This window comes from Eptesicus fuscus, chromosome 18 (assembly GCF_027574615.1).
Source record: "Eptesicus fuscus isolate TK198812 chromosome 18, DD_ASM_mEF_20220401, whole genome shotgun sequence".
NCBI lineage: Eukaryota > Metazoa > Chordata > Mammalia > Chiroptera > Vespertilionidae > Eptesicus > Eptesicus fuscus.
The window spans coordinates 11,170,918-11,190,720 of NC_072490.1; the positions used below are offsets into that span (position 1 = coordinate 11,170,918).

Sequence of the window (19,803 nt, forward strand, 5' to 3'; positions counted from 1 at the left end):
GAACTGGTGCTTATGAGGGCTAACAACCTGCCAGGTATTGCTTTGACTATAGTAACTCTTGGTTTTGACAATAACTTTGAAATATTGGTGCTATTATTATTATTCCCATTTCTCAGATGAGAAAACTAAGGCTCACAGAGGTTAACTAACTTGCCCAGGATCATACTAACATTATACCAAAACAGGAATGGAAACTACTAATACCAAAGTTACTATGATGTTTTATGGAATAACTCATAGTGTTAGATTTTTAAAAAACTAACCTTCACAGGGCAGTTGCACTGTGCACATGCTTGGTAACCATTTTTATATCAATCATTGAAATGTAAGTTAAAATAGTCTATTGAGGGGGGTTAGAGTAATATTCTATTATAATCTACATTTTATAGATAAGGAAACTAGAGATTAGAGAGGTTAATAATTGGACTTTCACACACAGCTAGCCAGAGGAGGTACTGGTATTTAAACCAGTGGTCAGCAAACTCATTAGTCCACAGAGCCAAATATCAACAGTACAACGATTGAAATTTCTTTGGAGAGCCAAAATTTTTAAACTTAAACTTCTTCTAACGCCACTTCTTCAAAATAGACTCGCCCAGGCCGTGGTATTTTGTGGACGAGCCACACTCAAGGGGCCAAAGAGCCGCATATGGCTCGCGAGCTGCAGTTTGCCGACCACTGATTTAAACTGTACCTTCTGACCTCAGTCTACCCCAGATGAATATCATCATCATTAGTTTACTCAAAGCCACAGGGAATGGTGCCTTTACAGCTCGGGTAGACTTCAGAAACCCCCCCAGAACTTAACCCCCTCCAGTACTAACTACCTGCTTTGGACAGCTTCCCGGTACTCCTGCTGCTGGACGTGCTGTCACCCCTGGTCAGCACCGTGATGCCCCCAAAACTCGCCGTCTTGGTCATGGCGGGCCTGAGATTGCGGCTGGAGCTTTCGGAGTCTGTGCTGCTCCAGGCCCTTTGGTGGTCGCACCACTTGAGTTCATTCTCCGAGCTGCTCTGCCGACTCCCCGACGTTCTCCCCGAGCCATCTCGGTTGCCCCTGCAGCACGGCCGGCAGACAAAGGCACGGGGACAGGGTTACGTTCCAGGAGCAGTCGTGGACACACAGTGGGACCTTTCTCCAAAGAGTCGTCTACAGAAGACCCTTCCCGTCAACCCTCTGCAGCAGACCTGCTGCCTCCCAAGCAGTGCCACAGATGCCCCACGGATGGGCGGACGCATCACACATAACGGGTTACAGACAGAGCAACACCCAACTGAAATGCCGGGCGACCCCTCTGCCGGTGAAGGAGAAACAACTAGAAAAACAGGGTGGGAAACGTAATTGGAGACTTCTGTGGTGGAGAGGAGGGAGGATCAAGCCTCCCGACCCACGTCAACAAGGAATCAATGCTTGGAAACACCTGGGATCTTGAAAGATCCTCAACGCCCACCCAAGAGGAGTTTTGTCTCTCTCTTCGGCATTAAGTAATTGGACTATGGGAAATGCACACAGTTGCAGAAAGGCTATTTATTAATGTATTTTCTGACGTCACGAGCTATGTGTCTGAACTCATGAAAGCTTTGACGGACAGCCCAGAAATCACAGGCACTGCTGGTTGGCTGGTGGTGAGAATGTTTCTCAGTGATTTACCCTTCACAGGCAGAGGAAGGAGCCTTTTAATCCTTCTCACATGGAAAAGCCGGTGCTAACAACAATGAGAGACATTCCAGGGGGACCCATGGAAGTAACAAACAAACACCAAAGCTCCAGAGGTGGAATAACACACTTGTTGAAAATTCAAATAGAAAAAGAGGGAATGTGTTGGAAGAGAGCCAATAGCCACAAGGGAATTTTGAGGACTCCAGAGAATCTGGAAGCAGTGTACCAAATGGCATGTCTCTTCTAGAGAAAGCGGGTGAAATTTGCATTTTCATTGGTTTCCAATCCGCTTAAAGAGTAACTTAATATTTTCACAGCCTTTTCTGCAGTTGGAAATAATGGATCCTTAAAATATCCTTAGATTCCCATGGATTATAAGTAAACGGGGACATAAATCACAGGCAGTAGATATAACCCCTATTTTCATATGACTGTGATGTGACGTACTCCAGCTTGATCCAAATCTCACAGACCGGATCATTAGCTTTGCTGATCAATATTCTTCTAAAGATAATAATGGACTTTGGGAAGCTAGAGGTATGCATATCTGATTGAAACATGCGCCAAATTGTACAGAAGGTACAGAGAAAATTTTAGATTTTACTTCAACTTTACTTACTAAGCTTTTTCTTTTATTTCATGAAAATGGAAGGAGGTAAACGGACCCAGAGATAATAAAAATGACGTAGCTCATCTGTGATAGGAACTTTGTCAAGTGAGGGGAGGAAGCGGAACAGAAAACTCACAAAACAAAATTCCCTTCCTGCCCTGCTGTCCTTGGTTAATATTTCCTTACAAACATTCTCTCTGTTCTCAGGGCCTTAGGACCAGTTTTAGAAACAAGGACCATCTTAAAAAAGACAAGGTTGCAAGGAGGAAGTCTCAAACACTCACCAATGGCCGGGTGACTTTAGTTCTTAAAGTCCTTGGAAATTTAAAGCCAGAGGAGGTATCCTGGAGGAAAAGTACCCTCTTCTGCTAGAAAGAGGAGTTTTTCCATCTCTGATTGTCTCCCTTTTCAATCTCCAAATTCAACGTCATTCTTTTCCCATTGACTTCTGATTAATTGCACCCATCTTTGACAAAGCCTGCCTAAATAGTATCTAGCAACTGTAAATGTACAAAGGATGTGTCAGTAATCTCAGTTGTAGCTAATTTGGAATGCTTATTATCAGAAACATTTGAGTTGGTTCTGAACCTCAGCAGACAGGGTGCGTCAGAACGAAGTTCTCCACGTGGGGGTGATCATAACTAATTCTGCTTCAGTGGTCCCTCTCCCCGTTAACTCTGCACCTCCCTGGGAGGAATCCAGACTTCCCCTCAATGCCAGTGTGGGTGGGCCTTTCTCTTCAAAGGAGGTGTCCGCCACTATTCCTGGGTGCAAGCTAGGGTGCTGTAATTCACACCCTTCCCTCTGGCATACTGTTTCTAGAACATTGTGTAGTTCCTCTAGACTTGTGCCAAATCCCCTGGCTAATAAGGCAACCTAAGGTTTTCTTACGTTCTTCTACTTCTCCACCAGCACAAATCATCATCCTAAGTCAAGATCTGCGCATGTTAAACGAGGGAAGTTAAGCCCTGGCAGGTGAGGTTCAGTTAGTTGAGAGTTGTCCGGTGCACCAAAAGGTCACAGGTTCAAGTCCCAGTCAGGGCACATGCTCAGGATTGTGGGCAGGATCCCTAGTAGAGGGTGTGCAGGAGGCAGCTGAATGTTTTCCTATCACATGACTGATTCCCTTCCTCTCTCTCTAAAAAAATCTTTTTTAAAAAAAGAGAGAATTTAAGTTGCTGCTTTAGAGACAGCATTAATGAAATTCAGAATAGTGCAGCTAATTCTAATTTATGATCTCTAGATATTTACATACTGAAATCACATTTTATAATTATCTATTGATTATTCTCCTTAACACTGGCAAGGTGAGGTCCAGAATTGAATTTCATATCTATTTGGGTGTGGCATCATAAGCATCATTAAAAAAAACAACAACATACCCTCCAGAGACTTTCTAGTCCTGGCCCCTGACTACTGGGAACCAGGAAGACAAGGGAGATGAGATGTCTGGCCATCAGGAGGAGCTAGCCCTCTGTGCACAACTACAATTTGATCCTAGAGTAGTTATAAAGCACATACTCTGTCTATTTCTGTGCTGATTAACATAACTGACAACATTTATTTTCCTTTTTGTCTGAAAGTGATTTCCTCCCCTCCCCCCACCCCAGGTCAGGTATGATGTACACTTTGAATTATTTGTACCATTGTGTGGATGGCTTTGCGCTCCATCATCTTCCTTGAGTTTCTGTGCGTGGAGATTTTGGTGGGCAATGGTGTCCATATTCAGGATGGCTGATCTGAGGAGATGGTGGCTCTGGCTAGGGACCAGATTTGGGGCTAAGTAAAACTAGCTGGCCAATCAGGGGCAAGGACCCACATTTTATCTATGTTGCCTAACCAAACCAGGTCATGGTGTGTGAGTGTAGGAGTACTGGTACATTCCAGTCCTACCTTGGGCTTTCGAGAGAAAAATGCAAGGTTATTTTCTTAATCTTCAAGTGTGAAAAGTATGTAATTATACAAATGGAAGGCATTAGATTATGCAGTTCAACTAGAAATATGAAGGAGGTTAAAAAAAAAAAAGAAGAAGAACCTGTGTCTGTTGCTGCCAAAGTGTAAAGGGAACAATTACTCTCCCTTTTCTAATGATGAGGTCCTAAGTTCAGATTTACTGCAGGGAGACATTAAGCACACAATCCATTTATTTTCTTGGTGTTTTTTTTTCTTCTAAATGAGCAAGAGTTTTCTTTCTTTGTTTTGCCTGTCCTACAACAGAGATGAATCCTAATATTCACAAAAGCACTAACATATTAATATATATATTAGGTATTAAGTGTATAAAGAGCACTGTGTATATCCTTAGTTTCATAATGAATGCTAGAAGTACATTTAATAGAGTAGTGATATAGGTATGATCCCTCTGTTTTAATGGGGCTTCTAGCCTAGCTCACAACTTAAAAATATATAATTTATATTATAGTTACTTAATTATATAATATAATTTAATATTATAGCTAATTATATATTCATATATATATAAATATATAATCCAATACCCATAACCCACAAAAAGATCTTGACGTAAGTAGTTCATTATAATTGGAAGCAATCTCTTATTTTCATTTAGAAATAAAATCTGTTCTTGAAAAAAATACTGTTTGAAATAGCATGATGGATAGTAATAGCTAAAAAACAAGAACTCAAATAGAGTTATCAATGATTTGTTTCCAGTGTTGGGAATGTATACACAATTGCAACCTGCCAGAGAAATTTTAACTCTGTAATTCACCAAAGTTGATTTGGGAATGTTAAATCAGTGTGCTTCTAAAGTTAGCCCTTGAGAAAATAAAAACAACCAGAAAATCAAAGGAAGACCGCTGAAGGATTGTATCAAAGTAATGGTCTCCCAGTCCTGGATCTCACATTATCCAATATGGCTTCCACCCTAGCTCTGTAACAAGCGTTACAAAGAGATAACTGAACATATTTTATTTCATGAACAGAGATATTTTACACCAATACACTTATACTTAACATTGATTCTGCCACATAATCTGAAAACACAGTTTTAGAAAAGTAAACCATACCAACCGAAAGAGCTGTCTTTTCTTATAGGTCTCATTGCATATGTTACTGTCTTCCAAGAGCCTACTGGAAATGAAAAACATGATTTTTATGACATAAAACCTAAAGGTAATAAATGGAAGTGTACTCTAGTATAACACACCTGTCTTTCAAATCAATCCCATATACTGTCTTATTTGTATGACATTTAATTTTGCCATAATAAATTAATGTCAGCATTTTTCCCTACCCTAGGATTCAAACACTGATGTTAGTAAGTGAAAAGGAAGAGGTGAGGACATAGAGGGAATAGAAGAGGAGAAGAAAAGTAATTGATATAGATACAACAGATATTTAATTAAATATATTAGTTGGGACTATTTTTTCTTGAGAAATATTTAAGTTTTTCCTTATTTCTTGAGCATAGTGAAATATTGACTTTCCAAAGGTAGGCATCTAAGAGATATATTTATTTTTGTAGGGAATCCATTCCATTAAATTTTTGCTTTATGGGAACATCAAGACTTATTCATATATGCAATGTATGTATGTCACCAATTATTGTATTGATGAATACAGCCTAATTTTAATAAAAGGGACACAGTATATTAGCAGTATATTTGTACAAAACCCAAATAAATGAATAAAATTATAGAATAAAGTAGGAGAAAATGATTGGCTAGAAGGCTAGGGAATAAGATCTCCCACTAAACTAAATTATAAATGCTCACTTAATCTTTTTGGTAAGGATATAAAATTTTGGAATTATTCAGAACTATCCCTAAGATGTTAATGCTTGTGGATTCTTAACTGTACTGTAAATAAGAAATACCAGTCTGAATCTGCATGAATTTTAAAGTTGTTTTTGAATGCTCATGTAGACTTGATTTCTAAGTTAATCTTTTCTTCCAAAATAAGACTATTCAATTGAGAGACTTAGTTACTTGAAGATTTCTAATTGCTAATATAAATGATGGCATTCCCCCCCCACCAATCATTTCTAATGCCCAGTTCAAACTTTCTGTAAGTCTTGGAATTTAATCAAACAGTCTGCATTTTAATCAATTTTATAGGGGCCACCCATTAAGTTGACACCTGAAATAAAATTAACTGCCACTTTTAAAATAAAAAGTAACCGCCACTTTTAAAATAACCATATTTCCATTCCAAGTTACCCAGTAATACAGTGAATGTGGAATTCTTAATTCCCCTTAAAAATCTGCAATTAAATTAATGGAGCATTTTAATACCTATGTCAGTTTAAAACTATTTTTAAAAGGTATAAGCTAAATTTGAAAATTTTTCTGCTCTTATGCTCCAGATTTTGTATAAATTTTGTAACCTATTCATTTCATAGCAACCACCTCCTCCTACTAACTCGCAAGCCAAGTGTACTGCTAAATCCAAACTAGTTTAGATAAGACTCCCAAGTTAGGCCTTTTATAAAGACTGGTAGGTAATTTAGAATGAGATACATAAAACAATAGTGTTCTAATTATTATTTGTATAGCTATATATAATTATGGAGCAAAGAAGTAGTTCTTTTTTTTTAACATTATTTTTTAAAAAATATATTTTATTGATTTTTTACAGAGAGGAAGAGAGAGGGATAGAGAGTTAGAAACATCGATCAGCTGCCTCCTGCACACCCCCCTACTGGGGATGTGCCCGCAACCAAGGTACATGCCCTTGACCGGAATCGAACCTGGGACCCTTGAGTCCGCAGGCCGACGCTCTATCCACTGAGCCAAACTGGTTTCAGCAAAGAAGTAGTTCTTAATACCAAATATACAAGTGCTTTTAGCAGCCAATGAAACTGCAAGTTCCTGTGGGGTCTCAACATTTATACTTTTTCATGCCTGGCGAGAACAGTAGCAATTACAACTGTTGGAAGAACCAGAAATTGAGACTTTAAATTAAAAAAACAAAACATTTAAACTCATGTTTGGAAGTGACTGAGATAATTTTTTTTTCTCAATGAAATAATGTTTAGACATGCTAAGTAACATATATGTGTACATATATAGGTGTGTACGCATAAATATATGTATTTGTTGATACATATATTTAAGCACACGCTTATATATGAAATGCATATCTCTATGAGTATACAGGACACACATGACGCACTTTGTTCCTCTAAAGACACAAAAAAGCAAATTCCGTTTTACCTGTTTTCCACAAAAAGGCTTTCCTGGGAGCAAACTGACTGAAAAATAAAGAAAGGATTGTATCAGAGGTTCTGGATATGCTGAAGGGATCCCAAATCCTTGCCTGATTTTAAAACTCATTTTTCCCCTCCAAGGGGGAAATTTTTAAGAAAACATATGTACCATTTTTAGAAAAAAAAAAAAAGGAAATAAAAAAGGAAAAAAATAGGTTAGAGTCAGAGCGGAAACCATTCTCATGCAGCACACAGTACTTTTCCACCAGAGCACCTCTAGGTTTCAAATAGATTGAGCCCGTTCAGCATCAAGGTCAGAAGAAGAGAGACGTGGATTGAACTGCCTGCCGGAGAAACCTGTGACCCTGGGATCCTGAGCTAGCGGTCTCTTCTGGGGCTGGGGAGATGCAGCAGCCTTCAAGAGCGCCGATGGCAGGTTCAACTCAGGGCAGAGCGTGCAAGCTTGGCACGATCCACCCCAGGAGGGGAGAGTGCAAAGCCACGATCCTGCCGTTATCACCCGGCAATGATCGACTCTCATGAAACAGACTGACAGCAAGACTCTTACAACTGAAGAGATGCCATCAATCAATCTTAAGGGGGAGGGAGGAGCAGAAGACAAATGAAAATGAAATGAAGCTAATTAAAAAAAAAAAGGTCACCCTCCATGTAAGATTTCTTCGTTTTTCACATAGAAAACCAAATGACTTTCCTCTTACTTTCCACGCCCCACCCTAGTACTTATTTCTCTGCTTTCTTGTGTTTATACACAATGCAGGGAAAATAAAATTCCATGATCATTACATGAGAGGGAAAGGCAGATCAAATTAAATTTTAGCAACAGAAAAAAGAGACGTCCAAACAAAATCTGGTGCCCTGGTCCTACAATATAGTGACTGTGTGTGTGTAGGAATTAACAGAAAACCATTTTCAAACGGTTGAGTTTCTAAACATAAACATATCCACCCTCCTACAGTGTCCATTTTCTAAATGATGGACAAGTGACCTGCTAAAGGAATAAATAGAAGTTTAACAGGTCCATTTTAAGAGAGAATAAAACTAAAAAAATAATAGTGACCTTTCAATAGCAAATGCTTGAATTTGAAGATGCTGTTAATGTAACCACTAGTCAGAGCAGAGAGCAGGATATTGGTTTCTCGGTCCTTTTTACTGGAGAAATCATTTCCTTCCACTAAAACCAAAGGGCTAGATTTGGGCGTGATGTTTTTCTCAGTGGTCTGAGCATCCTGGTGAGGGCATCTTTAGAACCACTCCTGTTTTAACCTCTGTGCATCTCACATGCATCCTCGAGGTCAAGTGTGCCCCAACCTTATTTAACAACAGGCAAAAACTTTAGTCAATTTCCAAAAAAAAGCTTTTCATAAAAGATCTGTGAGTACAGGAAATATCTTGCTGTCTTTACTTCCTTTAGTTTGGGTTTTGCTACTGGCTTGAGTCAAGTCATGGTAAGGGAAAGAAAGTGAGATTGTCTCAGAGACACATTATGAATTCAGTTCTTTACTACCGCTCAGCTCGGGCTGGGAAGAGGTCAGTTACACTTACAACGTTCTGGCTGGGTTTCGAAATTACTGAAACTCTACCACTACTTTGAAGGAGTTGATCAAAGACATTCTGACCTCTTCACACGCCTGAATCTAATGGCATTTTGGGAAGAGTTAAGCAGTCTGAACTCTTTGAATTAAAAATAATAATAATAAAGCACCTACAGGTTAATAATACCTTTCCTTAAAACACATCCCAAGAGTACTTTTTCTGATTTTTGTGGAAAGGTCATAAAAATCATCTCATCATCCCTCCACCACATTTTCATAAATAACACAGAAATGGCTATGGGCCGTCATTCAGTAGCTGATGCATATAAACTTTCAAAAATAAGTAGTATTAATAACTTGCACATTTTAATAGCAGGGAGAGGTAAAATTGTCACAGGGATTAATGCAGCGTTCCAAGCTGTCACGCACTCTCAGATATAAAGGGCTCGTTGTTTTTTTTTTTTTAAGGTGAAAACGATTTTGCCTAATGGGTTGCAGATTTCTCTCCCACATCCCACCCCCAATCCAGGTGGCACCAGTGCCCTTATCAGTCCTCGAAGAGGAGGAATCCCAGAACATGAAAGCAAGCCAGGATGCGCTCCTCCCCGAGGCCCTGTTTACACATCAATATCCTTCAGAAATCACTCTCCAGACAAAACATGTCTTTTTCAAATATATTGCTTTCTCAAATGAACCCTCCCCAAACTAGCAGCATTGCACAGGCTTCATCATGAAGCAAGCTGAAGGAAATACAAGTTATACTTCAAACATGTCTGACGACCAAAATACACTTATTTATTATTTGAGAACTAAATTGTTCTGTGTTCTGACTTACAACAATTTAGTTCTCAAATAATGAACACATTTGTCTCCAGGTGCCAAAGTTCTCAAGCTGAATGTGAAAATTGTTTTCTAGAAAATCCCAGAGTAACCTGGATATTCTGATTGTGCACCTATGTACAAAAAGCACACACACACAAGATACACACACACCTTAGACATCACAATGCATTTCATCTATAAACTATCAAGAATGCATCAAATTTTAAAATCAATTTGAATTTTGCTGAAGTGCAAATACCAGGGAATGTTTCTCTAGAATTCTCCATTGCAACTTCAAGTAGAAAAAAAAAAAAGCTGCTTAAGTATATAAATATATCAACTCGTTTGAATGACTCCACTACTTAATAATTAGCAAGGAAAACCGTCTTTATTACCTGTTTTTAAACTATGAGAGAACTATATTAAAGACCAGCTAAGAAAGAGATTAGATGTCTATAACTTAGTTTCCTTATGCTGGATTCTTTGCATTTGTTTTATAATTGATTTCATAGAGTTTAATTATTATCCATGGACCTCAACAGTCTGGGCAGCAGCAATGATCCCTTGGGAAACCTGGAGTTGCAGAGATGAAGGTTATTAAAGTGTCCTGTCTTTGTATAAGTGATAGGAAGATGTGTTACTATATGTAGGGTGTCCTACCAAAATGTATACACACGTAACAGCTGATAGCTCAATTGATATTTCTTTCTTTTCAGATTTAACCCATTAGAATGAATAATCATTCAAAGTATGTATACATTTTTTGGGGACACCTATATATTCAAGAAAGTTCATATCACTGTTATGTCCTTGAGTCTGTGTTAACAGCGGAGGAACAGTAATATCCTGTTAATGCAGGGTAACCCCCAATGATCCTGACTCTTAGTATTCACCATCTTGTGTAGCATACTTCTCTCATGGGACCAGGGCCAGAGTATGGGTTCAACAGGATACAGCAGAAGGGGAGGCATGTCACTTCCGGGATTAGGTTATAAAAGACGGTGTCTTCCATTTCAGGCCATCTCTTTCCTCTTGGGTCACCTGCACTGGGGGAGCTAGTTGCCATGTCTTACAGACACTCAACAGCCAATGAGAGGCCCACATCGTAAACACTGAGATCTCCAGCCTATAACCTGCGAGGAGCTGAAGCCTTGCAGCATGGGCGTGAGTCTGGAAGCACCGACCCACTCACTGTGCCTTCAGATGACTGCAGCCCAGCTGACAGCCTGACCTTAACCTCGTCAAAGACCTTGAGCCTTGAGCCAGAATCACTGAGCCAAACCACTTCCAGATTCCTGACGCCATGGAGACCGTGAGATAAGAAGTATTGTTTTGTTTTAAGCTGAAAAATTTGGGGAATATTTTCTGTGCAGCAATAAATAGCTAACCCAGGGAAGGTCGGTGGTATGACTGCGCAGTCTCCGTAGAGCTATCAGATGAGGGAGGAAGAGTGGCCCTTCGCCTTTACAGGATGATGGAAGTTACAAGAATCAAATAAACACTAGAGACCTTTTCCTTAGAAAAATGCACATCTGCTCATGAACACAGCATCTTGCAGGTAATTTCTGGGACTTTATTTAATCTCCGAAGCCCGTCTATGAACCTACTCTGAGTGCAGGATGCCAAGTGAGGAACCCTTGCCCTAAGAGATCAGGTGAAGGGTAGGGTCAGAAACAAGGCTGGATTAGGAAAGCCAGACATGCTGGCCATGCTTCTTCTCTCTCGCAGAGAGAAGAAGCCGTGGCCTTTAAAGGAGGATGTCGAATGATTGCATGGAATGGGTTGGTTACGGCAATAGCTTGGCATTGAAGCTCTCTCCCATGTAAGTCTGCTTTTATTTTTTTTTAAATGTCAATGCAGCAAGAGGCCATCGAGGCCTTAACCAGTTAACTGCCATGATATTTTGAATTTAATTAAAAAAGGTCCACTGCTTGCATCTATAGATGCTTTATCATGTACAAATGGTTAAGCAGCAACACTTGCCTCCAAACTCTAACCAGGGACTCAGGTCCTTTACAATTAATCTGCTTAATAGGGGCATAGGGAAGTCATGCTGACCCTTTGACCCCATAATGACCTGTTACTAGATGCGAAGGACAGGCAGGCATCAGCGATGCTCTTTTCTGTCCCCTGGCTCTTGAGTGTCTGGCAATGTGGCGCTACTTTTGGGAGAAAACAAGCATAATGTTGCTTGTACATTGTCTGGGTGATTTCTATTTGCTTTTGAATTAGTATTTACTTTTGAACAGAAGTTCAGAATAAAGAGGGAAAATGTGTATGTGTCAGAGAGAGAGAGAGAGAGAGGGGGGAGGGGGGGATAGAATGAACTGGCTTTCAGAAAAGTGTCTCTCCATGAAGGTCACCAGACAAGAACATGCCACTTCCAGGCCACAGGAGGCCTCCTTACACTAGCAGGACTAGCCCACTAGCACAGATCCTCTCATTATTTCATTCTGTACCCAGCAAACACAACTGAAGGCTTCCATGTGTCAGACTGCACCATCAATAACTCTGACCATAATAAAAATCTAGGCCACCCATGTATAGAATCTTCTAGTGTTGCACCCAAACATCATCCAGCTAGGGCTACCTCCATCTCCGTCTCTCCCACTCTCCTCATTCTAGAGTTCCAAGCCAGAGTATTCAATCGGCACAATTTGATTGTAATATATCCAAGAAAGGCAGAGGGGACCCGGAAGAGATGCCGGAAACCTGTATAAAGGTGAAGGGAATGGACAGCTAGTGTTGCTTCCTCTGCAGCCTCATCTTAAAGGACCAGCACCGGCTGGAGGTCCCGGAACTGGCTTGGGCTAGAACCCACTGAGGACAGCAGTCCTCCTCCAGGCTGAGCTCGGAAGCCTAGGCCACTAGGCTGGCTTTGCAAGAGCCTCCAGGAGCAAATGGCAACAGGAGGTTAGGTGCCCCACCTGACTCAGGAGATCTGGAAGTGTCGGCCCAGTCTACACAAAGGAGCTCACACCCCTGCTTCTGCAGACAGCAGACCCAACATGACAGGAGGCTGCAGATGATTTCATGGGATGGAATGGCTATGGCAACTGCTTGCTCTTCTCATTTTCTTACATTTAAATCCAGTCCTTTTTTTTTTTTTTTTTTGGTACCTATTAATTTTTACCTAATTTAATTGCATTTTATTTTGACCAGAGTGATTAAAAGACTTAAAAAAAATCCCCACATCTTATTAGTGGAAATTTGAACAAAAGAGGTTGTTTTGTCATTATTCCCTTGAAAACTGTTTACAAAACTAATTTGATCTGAAATTGGGGGGGGGGGGATAATCATTATTTAACTTTGCTATAGTAAAAGGCCCATGCTTGCTAAGAATGCAGAAATAAGAAAGATAGAAAAAAGAAAGTTCTGTGCGTGTGTGTGATCAGCATACTCTTCTTTTGATTCTATTGCACAGGGTTAATAGGAAAAAGACAGCAATGAGACACCTATCTCCTGGCCAATACTGGCATCAAGGCATCTCTTCAAACCTGGCACCTGTCTCTGTACTCAAGGCCTATTGAACTGACCAAAATTATACCGCAGTTCCCACTCCGGTCACATGCTAGGAACATGCGCGAGCCCCTGGCTCCTTTTCCATCACTTCCCTGAACCCGGGCCTCTTCCAGAAACACCTGGAGTTTGCTGCAGGTCGATGTGTTCCCTGGCTCCAGCTTCCTGCGTCCCTGCCAGCTCGCTGTCTGGGGAATGAGGCTGCCTTACTGCTGACGGAAGGACCGCACTAAAGAGGCAATTAAAACAACTACTCACATCGTGTGCAAATATTCTGTCCCTCACTCTCTGATACTCCTCTTCTCTCTCTTCAATTGATTTACTTCGTCTGTCATCTCTAAATGGATGCATTCTGTTTTGCTGAACAGAGAAAAGAAATCAGGAGGGTTATCCAAGTCGAGTTGTTAGAAGTCTGCGGTTTAGCAACTGTCAGCTGAGGATAATAAATGTTCACTTAAACAAATGGAGCATGAAAAGTCTCACTCCTTCTGGTCCCCGAGGAAGCTGTGTGTGTGTGTGTGGGGGGTGGGGAGGACGGGGCATGTGTGCTGTGTGTGCATGACAAGCAATGCCAGGGCATGTTCGCTGGTGGCCTCCTTGCTGGATGCAAGTAGCACAGGTGTTTCTGAAACGGAAGTACCTGGATGTGCCTCAGGTGTTCAGCCAGTTCAGCTATGTGACAGCTCACCAGTGATGGACTCTGTCTCCTTTGCTAACCTGTGTGGCTTTGACTTCTCAGAAGGAGGCAGAGTGTTGGTAAACATGCACGTGACGGCTAGATCAAGGTAGCTAAGGGGGAGAAATGGCTTTGAAAACTTGGGGACTGGAGAAACCCAGCAAGGGGGTCAAGAAATAATGGGTGGGAAGGAAGACGTGGGCACTATTCCTCTATAGCCTATTTTTTTTATTCACTCAATGACTGATTCTGGGAATTGCATCTGGCATAGGAAGTAGGAATTAAATTTGAAATGTGCTTGTTGATCGGGGTCAATATCAACACATCTCAGGTGACATTCAAAGAACCCAGCATAAAGACTGCTCTTCTTCATCTGAACCACATCCTGCATCTCACCTACCCTCCCGTCTTCATCTTGCCATTCCTCACAAAATGCTCTGCCCTAACCATGTCCATCCATCCATTCAACAAACACCCACTCAGTACACGACGCAGGCACATGTCTCAGAGTCAACTCGAGCCACGGTGGAGCTCGGAGGTGGGTGCTGGTGTCGGTGGTGGTGGGAGGAAATGAGATACAAATGATGAACAGCTTTCTTTCTTTCTTTTTTTTTTTTTAAGTGCATCGGAGACGCACATACTGCCTTCCAGTGACTCACCGAGAGTAATTAAAATAATAACTTGAGTGAGATGCTTATTATCTTGCCCTTAAGGGTTTTAAAGCAAAGACATTTTCAAAAAATCTATTTTGATTGTCAGAGACACAAAGTGTAATGGCATTTACATGGCTTTCTACTGCTCTTCTTTGCATGTGAAACTTGTTTTCTTTTGCCATTTACTTAGCCTTCTCCCTAATAGCTCTGGACCCCACACCATCTGGAGAAGCCACGAAGAGATTTAGTAAAACATCTCCCCCCTTAGCGAGGTACCATTGAGTCAGGCTACCTATAACAACACAACGTTTTATCACAAGCGAAATACACAGAGAGAGAGAGAGAATTGTGCTACAGTTCATGCAAAACAAGCAGACAGTTTACACAGACAATAAAACATGGGCAGGAGGAGGGTTGGGAGACTAAAACATGAACTTGGTTCTTTGCTGTGAAGACTGATTGTAGGGTAGTTGCAAAATCCACCTGTCCTCACCATAACAAGGTTTGTTCTTTACAGCTACACCGGGTGATCAGCGGTCCGCTTTGATAATCCAGCTCAATTTGTGCACAACTGAAGGACAAAGCTGTAGGGAGTGGAAGGACTGCCATAGTTACACAGACATCTGCAAACGCGACTGACAGAGCTTTTCCCAACAGCTCGGAGCCTGTGGCATCCCAACCCCAATACATGCAGCAGGAACTGCGCCAAGCACCACCCATGCAGCCCAACACAGAGCCATGGCTAAAGCAACCAGGACGTGGGTTTCTGGCTCCCCATTGAGTGCCAAAGGGGGAGGCAAGGCGGGCAAGGAGGCTGGAGAGAGGGTGGTAGTATCAGAGGCGGGCGGGGAGGAGGAAGGGGGGGGGGCGGGAGGAGGGCCAGGGAGAGGGAGAGAGGGGCCACAGAGGGACGACAAGAATATCAGTCAGCCCACCTTCAAAAACAACGTCAGCCACTCTCAAACTTGAGAACCAACCTGATTGTCTTCTTTATCAATACTAGAGTTATCTCGCTTCAAGATAAACCGCTTCTGGGATTCTTCACCTTTGTCATCTTTTAAATGTTCACAAAACCTTTGCTCTGGTCTGCCAGCAAAGTAAAACATATCAATAAAAAAGTTTTGCCTCCTGTTTAAAGTTATTTCTCAGTGTTCTTTTTTTTTTTTTCCCCCACAGTGGCATTCAACTTTAAAAGAAAAAGTTAACACGCGGTTTTGATACTGGAATCTCTGGCAATATACAGGTAGGGAATGATATGGCCCTTCACCGGTGCGGTTAGAATACCTCTGGTCGGTTTGAATGCGGAGTCTTTTTGGCTGCACGCTGCTCACCATGGCTGAAGCTTAAAAGCTATTGTAAAGGCCTGCACGTATACAGTGTGTGGATGTCCCTCTAGTGATCTGGATCGCCATTACTTTTGAATTAAATCAAGTTCCCGCCCATGTTCTAGAACACATTTACGTGTTTAGAACTTGGGAGTAACACATGAATTTCCCAACGTTCGGAAACTAGGAGAGACAATTCCCCGCATAGCCTCCTGTTAAAGAATTTCCTTAATCGGAACGGAGAGAGGATCATTTATAAATTATTGCCTTCTTTCTCCACTGATAACTGTCCTAGAATCTGGCTCCAGGAGGCTCTGACATCCTTGACCAAGTCTTGTAAATCCGTTCAGTAATTGGAGAAACTGGAAATATTTAGTTTAAACAGCTTAATGACTGATTAGCAAGGGGAAAATGCTCCAAGCAGTTAAACCTTATTGATCAGCCAATTGATTTTTTTTTCAGGTCCTCTTAATCATTTTGTATTATTACAGGAAAGGGCTCCACTTCCTTGTTAATTTCCCACAATCGTCACTGCACTTCAAAGAGCTCAATGGATGACTTGGGCTTGAGCTCCTCCCCAGAGGAAGTGCTAAAATATTTGTCCTGGGCTTAGAAACAGTTGTTATTTATGACTCTCATTAAAGTGTCCCTGTCATATCTGATGGATTACTTCCGAAGCTCAGTGGGTTTTCTATCCCTACTGGGTTCATTATGCCTTCAGTCATTAGGAAGCCGCTTCAAAGTATCTGTTTAAAGATTATTGCTTAATCTGGGTGACCAGTGAGTAAGGGCATGTCACCATTTCTTTATAGATCCAAAAATAAGTCAATAGCACTTCGAAAACAATGAGTTCATTGAAGGGTATAATTCAAATATTGGTGGGACTCATCCTTTTCTTAAATGCATACACATAAATTATACTAATAGTGGTGAACAGATACTAACAGAAAACTGGAATAATACCAGTTATAGCTTCTAGAACTTTGTATAATGTTTGCAAAATTTTATCATTCTCTTTTTCAACCCTTACAATACAACTTTGACGTATGAGAAGCAAATATATTTTGCCTCTTTTACAGATAAATAAACCACCCCTCAGCGACATTTGGCTCCAAGTTTGTAGACCTGTCCACTAAGCCGCAGGCGTCAGTCTATTCACATCCTTGCAGAGCTATGAGGCGGCCCCTCTCTGTTAATGCAGCACACAGTGGGCCAGTGGGTTTCAATCCCACAATGAAAACAAAAACCCTGCATCGCATTATCTTAAAGATCAATGTCAACGTTTCCCACCACAATTAAAATGTAGTGAAGCATAACCAACAATCTGGACGGGCAAATGTGACAGTGCTCTAACCAACTGAGCTACCTGGCCAGGTCTAAACCTTCTTTTTTACATACTTAATCCTTAGTGCCTAGAACCGTGCCTGGCATACGGGAGGCATTTGGTTAAACAGCTAAATGAATAGATGTATGAATGAATAAAAATTTAGTACAGCTGTATATAAATCAATGCAATTAAAGGACAAGATCAACGGGTCACTGAATAAGATATGCAGTCATGCATTGTAAAATTATAAAACAAAACAGAAGAGAGTCTGGTTAGTAGGAGCATAAGTTCACTAACAGGGGAAGGGAGACACATTTTAACTTTGTTCCTCATCATTTTGAACACCCCCACCCCATACCAAGCAAAATCTCAAATTATAAGAAGATCATTATAAGAAGATCTTTATAAGACCATTATAAGAAGATCTTTAAAAATCAAATCCATGTTTCACCTTAAGGGGACCCAAAATAATCATGTTATTAAAGTTTTTAAAAATTTGAGGGTATCTTTGGGAGAGAGGTGGAAATAAGAATCTTAGCTTTTCTAGTTTTGGAATTCCTCAGTTTAGAGTGACATAACTAGGAGAGAGCTATTCAAACACTATTTTTGAAATTTCATTTGCGTTTCTTTGCAAGGCTGGTTTATTTGTTTTTCACAGCAGGACATATTTAGGTAAAATGCTCCATCACATAAGTAAAGGGTAGTTAAAGGAGTTTGTTCTAATCAACAAGGTTAGAGCAAGAATATTTCTTACTCTGATATAAATTATGCAAAGCGCATTTTCTAGAACTGCTTTTCAAACAGCTTGTTTAAATTTTTTCAACATTAGAACCTAACATCCCAAATTATTAATCCACTTCATGATTTTCCAAAAATATTTTCAGAGATTATGAAGTAACCATCTGCAGTATGCGTAAAGGAAATAAAATAAACCTAATAAGATTTTTCCAGGTCGGTTTTATAGAAAATGATCCATGACTAAAAGCTAAAGAGCAATTTGCAGATGAAACTCATGAAAACTATAATACATAGCTGAAGTATTGCATGTGATTAAACTAGAAATTACTGATAATGTACCATTATATTATACCTTTTAAAAATTCTTTTTATCACTAATTTAACTTCAGAGCAATATTATTTCTTAGCCATAAAATGAACGAAACCAAAGTACTATATGTACCTTTTTTTTAAAAAAAGGGAATACATTATTTTGAATGTATCAATATAAGGATGTAATGCTAAGAAAAACTCCTCAAGGCTGCAAAATGTCATGGTCTTTATGAAGGTATTGATAACTAGAGTTTACTACTTATCTCAGGGGCATACGTCACAGGTGCTTAAATTTCTTTTTTCTAGTGGATTTTAGTCCATGAGTTATTATTTCTAGCTTTCTCTGTATCATCAAAAAGAAGAAAATATGAATTTAATATTTCTTCTTGATGAAAACATCTCTTCCCTTTTAATGTAAAACAAGGTTTTCCCACAATTCATGGCATGCATCCACTGTGAAACTCCTTGTTCATGCATGGTGGATAGCAATGGCATCCCCAACCAAACCTTTCAAAAATTAGAATTAACTCGCCCTAGCCGGTTTTACTCAGTAGTTAGAGTACTGGCCTGTGGACTGAAGGGTCCTGGGTCTGATTCCAGTCAAGGGCACGTACCTCAATCACAGGCTTGATCCCTAGCCCTGATCTGGTCACGTGTAGGAGGCAACCAATCGATGTGTCTCTCTCATATCCATTGATGTTTCTCTCTTTATCTCTCCCCCTCCCTTCCACTCTCTCTAAAGATCAATGGAAAAATATCCTCGAATGAGGAATAACAAAAAAAAAAAAATTAGAATTAACTCCTCATTGTTCCTTATTAGACAGCTCATGAATTGAGAGGAAGTGTGGCTGAGTGAAATACTATGTAAGTCAATCAATTAATTCTTCTAGTCAATTAATTCCAATTACAGTTAGAGTTTTTCTCTCTGAGCTTAAAATAGATGAGCAGTTCTTATAATGATTTTTAAAATCTTTTTGTTCTAGAAGTATTTTCAATGGTTTGCTCTCACTGCCAGTTTCTTGAGGCCAAATTTATTACTTTTCTTCCAGATAACTTAGTCTTTCCCTGTCTTCTCCATCTCCTCCTCTACACACAAATGAAGAATTCAATTCTATGAAGTATGGAGGTGTACAAAGACTTTGAATTTCATACTGAATAACTAAAAGATGGTCATCAATATGCATAAATATCTTAATAAAAAAAGGTTGCTGCGCACAACAGGATATTTTGGTGGTGCAAGATATCTATAAAAAATACTTAAAGCCAAACATATTAGAGGAATCTAAGTTTCCCTTAATGCTTTAAAATTTTCAATTAAAGTATTTACAACTGATTTTTTTTCTTTAAAAAACAAAGCCCCGCCATTCTTCTTTAAGTATTTCACAATCTCCACTATTATTTTGTCATTTTGTACCATTTTAGTCTCGTTAACTGAGTC

At 40.2% G+C, this 19,803-nt stretch overlaps 1 protein-coding gene across 1 annotated transcript in view; it reads right to left on the reverse strand.

The window, feature by feature from the left end:
• Window positions 1-19,803, reverse strand: part of ARPP21 (cAMP regulated phosphoprotein 21) — a 101,823-nt gene that overhangs the window by 64,577 nt on the left and 17,443 nt on the right. The window contains exons 9-13 of the mRNA XM_054708005.1: window positions 15,641-15,749; window positions 13,593-13,694; window positions 7,448-7,485; window positions 5,304-5,363; window positions 828-1,057 (exon numbers count right to left, since the gene is read on the reverse strand). Of these exons, the coding sequence (XP_054563980.1) occupies window positions 828-1,057; window positions 5,304-5,363; window positions 7,448-7,485; window positions 13,593-13,694; window positions 15,641-15,749 (539 nt within the window). The remainder of the gene's footprint in view (window positions 1-827; window positions 1,058-5,303; window positions 5,364-7,447; window positions 7,486-13,592; window positions 13,695-15,640; window positions 15,750-19,803) is intronic.